At 28.7% G+C, this 10,112-nt stretch overlaps 1 protein-coding gene across 1 annotated transcript; it reads right to left on the bottom strand.

Moving 5' to 3' along the window:
* Window positions 1–1,184: 1,184 nt before the first annotated feature.
* Window positions 1,185–2,586, bottom strand: LOC101204625 (uncharacterized protein At4g22758). The gene is made up of 2 exons (XM_004145734.3): window positions 1,985–2,586; window positions 1,185–1,871 (listed from the first exon to the last, which is right to left on the bottom strand). The coding sequence occupies exons 1-2, from the start codon at window positions 2,358–2,360 to the stop codon at window positions 1,684–1,686; spliced, it is 564 nt and encodes a 187-aa protein (XP_004145782.1). The 5' UTR covers window positions 2,361–2,586; the 3' UTR covers window positions 1,185–1,683.
* Between the last annotated feature and the right edge of the window lie 7,526 nt (window positions 2,587–10,112).

A 10,112-nucleotide genomic window follows, 5' to 3' on the forward strand; every position in this document is an offset into this window, starting at 1 on the left:
ACACACACACTATTCATCTCATTATTGTGTGTTATAGATTTAAATAAGAACTGATATTTATTAATAAATCATGGCTTCAAAATTAATTATAATCTATGCTATCACTTTGGAAATGACATGTGTATTATATGCACTATACATTCATCAGTATCAACTTATGTGAATGCCAATTAATGTCATTACAAATACCACTGTATAATAATATTACACATAAGAGCCTGAGAGCTCAACATGATAAACAAAGAACAATAGAGTTGGTGGACAAAAAAACAATCGAACAGATTAAAGATAAGGAGTTGGGTCAGTGCCTCATTTAGAAAAGTTCCAAAACGACAATATTGTAAAAAATAATTCAAACGCTAAACCAATTCAAAATGACATATCAACCAATTGATGATTGATTATGTACTCTCCTACCATTTGAAATCGATCTGTACATCTACTAAACTAACCATAGTTTAATTTTATGATGATTTATGAGCAATCTATATATAATAAAGATCTGAAATGTATAAAATTTAGAGTGAGTATTGCACGTAAGTACTACTAATACCAATGATTCGATTGGTTTGTAAAGTCAAATTAATTTCAAATAAAGTGGGGCCACAGTGTCCGCCGTTGGGTTATCTATAATCTATATGGTCACTACGTGACATAGAGAACTGTGGCTACGTTTATGTGCCTATGCTGTGACCACCCATTTCATATTCCACCATTAGATTTTTTCTCTTCCTTTTTCTATCCCAATTTATTTATTCAGCCTATGCTCAAAAAACCCAATTACGTATTCTTTTAACCATTTTGTTATTTATTCATATTCATGCACTAATTGTTATATTCACAGAGTTAATTATATCATTCAAAAGATTCTATGAACCATATATGTTTCCCACATTTGCTTCAACTTTCAATCTCACTGTATTCCCATCCTACATTTCAATACAAAATTTTACCATTTCATGATTATATAAAAAGTTGAAGAGAACAAATATCAGAGTTTATGTCAATTAATTAAAATCTTATAAAAATTATTGATGGATGAAATTTTAAATATTTTAATGAATAAAATTATAAGAATACAAATTGAATTATCTTGTAAGATTTAGGGGATGCAATAAAAAGTGTTTTATGAAAATTAAATATTGTAAAAACAATATCTGAAGAAGTGGGTAGAGACATTGAACTATACAGTAACTGTGTCCTTCACAAACGTATCTCTTTCCATATCAAAACTAAACCGTCAGTTTCCTTTCCACCACAATTTATTTTCACGAAGTTTCTTTAACCTTCACGGAATCTCAGGATTTTTTTTTTCCTGCCGTGACTCTACTCATCGAATCTGGAAATTTATTAATATAAGAAAATGATCCATGAATCTAACAAAAAAAAAATTTACATAATTTCTATTCAACCAACCGAAATCTCGCACAAACTATATTGTATATACATATTGAAAATTTCCCCTGCGTCGATCCAGAGCAAGCAAACGAAGAACAGAATTCCAGAAATAATCTTCGCTTTCCCTTTGCTCGATCGAGTTCTGATGTTTCAAATTGGCTTTAAGAAGTTCTTAGAATTGAAGATATAATTCGAAAACTTATATGGCTTAGAGAATTTGAAGATGATTTTTCACAGAGGCGGATTGAATATGTGTGTATGAATAGATTCGTTTTGTGGGGGTTTCTAAATCCGGAAATCGATGAATTTGAACCAACTGAAACTGCTGGAACTCTTCGCGCTTTCTTTAGCTTCTTTCGAGCACGAAGAAGATGAAGAAGAAGCGATTAAATCGTTGTTATCGTCTGACTTTTTAGGACACAGAAAGAAGTTTCTAGATCCCAAGGCGATCAGCTTCTCTTCCTTGTTTAAACCTGAGATTCAAATCATTATCTCATTAGAATCGCCCGCGAAATTCACAACCGATTGAAACTTCATTCAAAATCGAAAGCAGTTACGAGAGTTTTGTCAATCGATTATTGCTTACTTTCTAAGCTGAATTGCGAGTAATGAAGATCGAAAGCAGAAGGATCTGCAGTAGGCAAAATCGGCCGGCGGCCTTCTTTCAAGTATTGACGAACGGTCGCCGATACAAGATCAGCCACGGTCATCTCCGGCGACATCAACACCTGTACTGGACCTAAACTTCCCTGAATCGTCACGTTGAGGAGTAATTTCGTCATCTTCGGTCGTCCATCCAGCGACGGCGCCGACGCCGATAAACCTAGATTCTTGAAAGACAACAATTCCGGATCCGTCTTCGGCCTCCGAAGCATCGTTGCCGTCTTAGTCGAACTCTCTCCATGGAACGAAGACGACTTCTCCGCAAGCTTCCCCTTCCTGTGAGACCTAGGGTTCGGCATCGTTCCTAAATACGAATCAAAGAGTAAATGAGATACTCTATGGTACTCCTCTTGTTATACTCAGTCGCCGAAAACGGAGATCGAGAGATTCGGAGTTGTTAGGACTCTCAGATTTTCCGTCGGCGGACGGACGTGGGTGGGGACCCAGTTTAACGGGGACGAATGGTGTAAGCAGAGAAACGACGAGAGGGAGAAGCGTTCTGCGGTTTGATGGATGATGAAGCGGGGAAAATTGGGAATTTATAGTAGGCGAAGAAGCGATGACGTGGATAAAGAAAAGAGGAAAGAGAGGAGAATATTCTCGGGAAGGGGACGGGCTATAGCCGGTTACTCGAGAAGGGTTGGACTAGTTTGTTTTGGAATTCAAAATTGGGCGGCGTGTCGTCTCCAATTAGTAACCGGATATGGACAACCGGCTATTGCCCGTAGACAATTTGCTTGATTGCCTCACCCCTCCCTGTTTTCTTTTACTTTCTTTATTATCGTTTTTTTAGTAATAACGATTATTATTATTTATAAAAACTCTTTTTCTTTTCATTTCGTTTACGCACACACTTCACTAGCGGGTGAGTTATTCGGTAATTCGGTGTCACACGGATTTGTCAGTGTTTAATAATGATAATCATCTTACATTTCTTTTATACATATATATAATTAGTTTACTGTGAATCTTTTATATATAAAAATATAGGAAGAAAATACACAAAAATAGCAAATTTAACCAAAATATTTATAATATATAATAAAAATTTAAAATTTTATTAATAATTGCCATTGATAGTTGAAATAGACACGGATAGGAATATATTAGTGACTATTATTGATAGAATTCAAAATTTTGCTATAGTTTGTAAATATTTTAATTTATTTTTTTATTTTTAAAAATGCTCCAAAATATAATATCTATTATCAATATCATTGGGGTAGTTTTAAGCACGTGGACGGGACCAAGTTTATGAAGTATCGAGAGGTGTAAGAGAATGTGTATCTCAAAAGAATAAATGTCAACATCTTAGGATTTAGATATACTAGCTCAGTCAGTAAAGATATAACATCCGAAAATTTAACAAACAATACATAGACTAACACTTAAAAAACTTATGGTATTAAAAATGTTATATACGAGGATTCATCTCAAATCAATTAATTAGAAATAAGATGAATAATTAATATATCGTATAAAAAGTGTGAGACTCGTTGGTTTGGATCTCAACATTTCAATATTTATTATTATCTAATTAGTTTTGGTTTGAAAGTAATTTTAAATGATTAGAATTATATAAATAAAATTGGAAGAGGGAAAATGAAATATGTGATTTATCAGAGGGAATAACGATGTATTTTAAACAAAGATGTATTGTTTTCAAGATAATAATAAGTGAATTTATCTTCTCAAAGTAAAGAAAGAAATAAAATAATTCCACGTGAGTTTTATCTTCTCGGAATAAAACGAAATAAATAAAATAAACAACGGATTTATATCAATTGACTATTTTCTAGTTTATGATTGTATTATCTTTAAAAGAATTATAATAAAGTAGGTTAAATTGTGTTATTTTTTCACATGCTAAAATATTTAAGTGAAATGGAGTGAGTCAATTGTATTTATTCAAAAAGTGAACTATGGTTGATTATGTTTAATTTTTGTTTAGGTTTGTTTCGTAATCATGATCAATTGCAAGATTCATTTCAAAATATATGATTAAAACAAGTCATTTAATTGAAGATCAAATGATGTTGAATGTGATTGTGCTTGAAATTAAGTGAAACTCACTAAATTTATGTTTATTGTTATCATTGAAACAAATACTTTGTAACAATATGAGAATTGTGAACATGTCATGTTTTACCATTCGCTTTATCTTTAGGGTTAAGCAGTAATGGTAAAGATAAAATGTGATGTGACAACCAATTATTGAAAAACAATACATAAGGTATGCACAGTAAAACTTACAAGTAAGCCAGATATAGCGATAACAACTAGAGTTGCTATTTCCACTTTTTACAATTTTAAGATCACAATAAATCTTTGATGAAATGGAATACAAAGTCAACAAATTGCAATATATATACATACACACATAGAATTGATTGTGGCTACGCAAACGGTTCATGATAGTTATTGATTTGGGCCAAGGAAATTTATTAGAGAGGATTTTATTGAAACCATTGAATTCAAAACATAGGAAAAAGTGGCTCCTAGGTGCTAGAACTACACCTTTATGGGCGTAGCGATGAGTCTATTTGCAATGTTCCTATGTATTATTTTGGATATTTATTCTTCTATTATAATAAACGAAATTTCAAGCAATTAAATTCAATTCACAAAAACTCTTAAACAACGTTTCAAAAACAATCCAATAACATTTGTGATTTAGATCCGCTACGATTGACCTACCAAATGAGTTCCATTACGATTACACCAATTATCATTACATATCGATAAACACCATCCTTATATAATTTTTTAAATACAATATTGTATTAAAAAAACATATAAGAATGACGTCGTAAAAAAATAATCATAGATAAATATAATTACCGACATTTAAAAGGTACAAAAACGATATTAAAATTGAGAGGATGCATAGAAGAAGAAATGAAACGAATGGATGAGAAGAAAAACACCAATAAAAGGGACCATAAAGTGGATTGGTCACATATTGTAAGATGGGACCTCATATAGTTGATAATAATAGAATGCATTGATAGTTGATAGTCTTTCTTTTGTCTTTTTGTTCTACAACTAGTTTTGTTATTAGTTAACAAACCGTTATTCATCGCGCATCCAACAAACAAGACTCAATTAACATTAAAAGAAAAGTGCACAGTTTACTAATAATTAATTAAGAAGTATAATTTTAAAAATGAATTTAATAGTAGTGATGAAAAAAAAAATGAACTTAAACAATTACAATTTCTTCCATTCCTTTAAATTAGATGTTAGTGATTATTAAGTGAAAAATAAGGTTAGAAAGGTAAATATTGAAACTTAGATATTGCATTAGGAAAAAAAAAACTTAAACTTAAACTTGAAGAATATAGTTGCTAGTTGCAACATCTTCAAAGTGGAAGACTAAATAATAATAAAAAAAGACAAATTACAAAAACACATCTAAAATATATTGATAGTTGCAGTTACATCATTGAACTTTCAATAATGACAATTTTATTTATGAACTTCTAAACGTGTTAAAATTAGACTCTCAAACTTATACTAATGTAAAAATTAAATTCATAAATGATAAAAAGGAATAATTCCTCACACTTGTATCAATTTTAAAATTTAAATAAGTTTGAGAGGTGAGTTTTTATATTTGGTGAAATTTGGTTATGGATTGTCTTTTATTATTTGGTTAATTAAGGAAGATAATGAAATTGAAAAAGAAAAAGAGAGAAAAAAAGAATTGGGGGTGTTTGGACAGTTGGTCACGTGAGTCACGTGCATGGCCATTCCCTTGTAGTTGAAGAGTGTGCAAATAATTGTTGGCTTCAAATTCCTCCCCTATCGGATTTTGGATGTCAACAATCATATTTTTAACCAATCATTTTTCAGATAGAATTTTCTATTTTTACACAAATTATATTCAACTCATTTTTCTTTTTTCTTCTCCCTTTTTTTTTCTCTTTCTGAAGAAATCTTCAACTGTTTATGTATTATTATTCTCAATTATTGATGTTTTTATTTTGACTAATCCATATCAGAAAATGTTGAGTACTGTTTCTTTTTAGGTTTAGACAATACTTTTTATTTTATTTATAATTATTGTATTTGCTAACATGTTTAACTTAATCGTATGCGGTATGTAGATTAAGAAACTTTTTAGTACACTGACTATGAGGATGGAGAGAGAATTATGAACAATAGCGAAATAGTCGCAAAAATGTTTAATTTAATTGTGATCGTTATAATTACAAAATATCTAATTTCACATGCATTATTATATATTCTCATGGAGTGGACGACATCTAGTCTATGTTTGTTTTTAATTATTGTAAGAGGCCCTGACAACTAGATATTTTCGAACATCCTAGATGCTCAGTTGAAGGTCATTTGAAAAATTATAACATGAGTTTCTAAATCGTAGCATTTTTATAATGTGCCATTATAGTTTTAAAATAAACTTCTAATTGCACTATATAAACAAAATAAATAATCAATCATTATCATTTTTTCGTAATTCATATTATTTTTAACAAAATATTAACGTTTAAGTTTAGATTTAAATACATTAAATTACAATAACAACGACTTATATATATTGCAATAACAACGTGCAAAATTACATGTGTGCCCCACTAAGTTATTATTGGTGCTTTTGCATTTGTTTCGAGGAGAGACTATTTACTTCGGAAAACGTGGTTGATATTGATATAAAGATGAAGAAGCAAAGAGAGCCAAAGATATGAGAATTTTCGAATATCATTATAAGACAATGAAATATTTTCAAATCTTCCATTTTATTTGATTGTGATTTTAGAATCATAAAATTACATTTTCAATACAAATATAAAAAGTTAGACAGGTGATACAAATCTGTTAGTATAAATTTAGCTCAACGATAATTGACATGTATGATATTTCTTAAAGATCGAAAGTTTAATCTCTTCTCATATTTTTTGTACTGATAAAAATTTATGATGTAAATTTTACGAATACAACTTTGTTAACGAGACATGAAATTAAACTTTAAATCTGAAAAGGAAAAGATCATCCCAAATTATCAATACTAAATCTATTTTATTAATTCATTAATTTTTGTGTACTTATATATACACAATCAGATTTCATTGCATCCTTATCTATCTCTAACCATGTCAAAATGTCTACATTCATTTGAAGTGTCAAAATAAAATTCGAATGTGTTATTTTTTAGAAGATTTTCAGTGTTTGATTCTTTCCTTTTTGTTGTAGTCTCCATAAGCCTACTTGATTTTGTTTTTTAGTACACCACACATAAAAATGAAAAAAAAAAATCAGATATGTAATTAATTTACGTTAACTGAATGTGGTTGATTGACAAAGCATGTAAAACACTTTAAACACAAAACCTACTAAAGCTAACACTATATTATGTAAATTAATTCACCACTCGATTCAAAGGAGATAAAAATTACGCTAATACTTTAGAGGTATAATTTGTTTGTACTAAAATTTTGAAAATGTTGAATTTACATTTTGAGTTAGAATGTTAAAGGCTCATGTGATAATATTTTTATATATTAAATAGATTAAATAGTTATTTTGTTTTCTATATTTTATAATTTTTGTTCAATTTTAGGTTATATTTTAAAAATATATTAACTATGATTGTGATTAGTAAATAATTATTAGAAGAGTAAATATAAAATATAGGAACCAAAGATTGAATTGAAAAGAAAAGGGAATTTTGGGAGAGAGTGGGGAGGGGAGAGTCCAAAGCAGACAAGCTATGAAATTTCAGAGTAATTTCGCGAATAGAGACAATTTGTCTCAAGACTTCGCCACGTGGTGTGAAATGGTTGGACCTTCATGCTTTGGCAACTCACCGTCTTTTTTTCTTTTTTCGCTATCATTTTCGAAGCATCAAATTTATTTTTCATTAACCTTAAATCTAAAAATAACATTTTCAATAAAATAAATAAATATATATATATATATGGGATTAAATCATCATTTTTTTAATATTCGAAGTTTACCCGTCATTTTTAATAATTTTTCTTTTATTTTTTTAGTACTATTATTTGGTTAAAGACGATAGATAGATTTATTAGGGAGTTTGGGACACGTGTCCCTCACATTTATAGTTTTTGTATTTTAATATTAATTTTGAAGGATTATATTACAATATATATTAAATAATGTTTTATTATTACTAAATTTTGATATTGGTCTAGTGGTTGTGCTCCACTGCAAACCACAAGGTTTTGGATTTAATTCTCGTATATCTCAAATAAAACTTTATCTTATTTCCTAGTAATTATTTGTTATCTAACAAATATTTTTTTAAAATGCAACAAAGTCGATGATCTAAACTTTCACATTTTTTATTGTGTTTGTTATATAGTGTCTCATACATCAAATTTATGGATTCGCCACAGTTCAAGATTGTGTACAAAATACAAAAGATCTTGAAAAAAATCATTAGAAAAAAAATAGTTGGAGCTAAAAGATCGTGTACCAAGAATCTTGAAAAAAAAAAAACCAAATCTAATAGCTAAATTTAAATGATCGTATAACTAAATCTAAACTATAGAAGATACAATATCATTTTTTGTATTTTTTCATTATGAGCATTTTTTTTTGTATTTTTCATTATAGGTGTGTGATTTTTTTCCATTTTGGAAATTGTTCTATATAAAAAATTAAAATATTTAACAAAATGTTTACAATTTATAAAAGAATAATAAATTATATCTAAGTCCTTTGTTACGTGAAATGTAAATAGTTTATCAATTTTTTTATATCTTTCGAGAAACCGAAAAAGAAAAGAGTAAGAATTTTGATTGTGTTGGGTCGGGGCGGGGGGCCTAGGGTGGGTTCATGAATAATACATAACATCCTCCATGTTCCTCTCAATCGGACAATCCCTTGGCCTTAATTTGTTGGGTATTGTTTTATTTTCTATTTTAAATTATGTTTTACTTACCAATTATTCGGTTCTTGCTTTTTTCTTATTATTATTGTTTCTAATAATTTAATGAAGGTTTTCCTCATGATATTTTTGGAAAAAAAATAGGTTTATTTAATCTGATTATTCTTATCAAAAAAAGTATACATCTCATTCTTCCCGAAAATATATCAGTGTAATTTTATTATGAGGTAACTTCATCTTAATTTCGGATATGAAATCCGACTTTGACATCGAAACTATGTTTCTTTGTTTGCTAGCTATTTTCTTATCCAAATTACAAATTTACGTTAGTATAAAAATTGGATGCATTTATTCTCGCCAAAATTTGGTAATGATCCACATATATATATAAAAAAATAATTGGTATCAAATTGGCCTTGAAAACGAGTATACAAATCATACTAATGATATATAAAGAAAGTATTTTTCCATTGCTTTTTAAGATTATAGTTTTGAATTATGTTCTTTAATGTTACAAATGATCTTCAACTCTCGAAAAGGACCAAAATTATCAAAATATTTAAATGTACTCACTTTTTCTTTTTGGAAAATCAAATTAATTTTTTAGATTTATTAAAAAAAATATATATAAATAGTTTGATAATTTATAGCAATCTAGTTGGTACTATTACTATTCTTATTACTATGTAAAAACTCGAATAAGAAAAAGAGATTGATCTTTATGTGACCAACGATAATACGTTTGTTTGATAGAAAAAAGAAGTTAGCTTATAATATAAGAAAGAATCGTGCATTGACACAATATTTGACCACACACTTCAATGATTAAGTTAGAAAATAGATTATGTTATAAACTAATAATTTTTTACGTAATGATTAATGCGATTAACGTAGACTACATTGATAGAGTATTGATAGAGTTTTAGGGATTAAATCTTCAAATTTAACACATAAAGAAAATGATCCATCACCTCAAAGTGAAATTTAATCTTACACGTCGTGAAAAGCACTAATATATAATCTAATTACCATAATTATATCATAGTTTAATCCATTTATAATTTATAAACTATGCAACTTTTTTGTGAGAAAAGGGAAATTTATTGTGTCCACTAAGAATTGCAATAATTAAGTATATTTTAGATGAAGATTGGGAAGGAAACATTTTCTTTATATT

The sequence above is a fragment of the Cucumis sativus genome, chromosome 6 (genome assembly GCF_000004075.3).
Source record: "Cucumis sativus cultivar 9930 chromosome 6, Cucumber_9930_V3, whole genome shotgun sequence".
In the NCBI taxonomy this organism is placed as follows: Eukaryota; Viridiplantae; Streptophyta; class Magnoliopsida; order Cucurbitales; family Cucurbitaceae; genus Cucumis; species Cucumis sativus.

Coding starts and splice junctions, on each gene's coding strand:
- LOC101204625 (XM_004145734.3), bottom strand. CDS start 2,360: ATGCCGAACCCTAGGTCTCACAGGAAGGGGAAGCTTGCGGAGAAGTCG. Junction 1,872..1,984: donor CTCGCAATTCAGCTTAGAAA/GTAAGCAATAAT, acceptor TTTGAATCTCAG/GTTTAAACAAGGAAGAGAAG.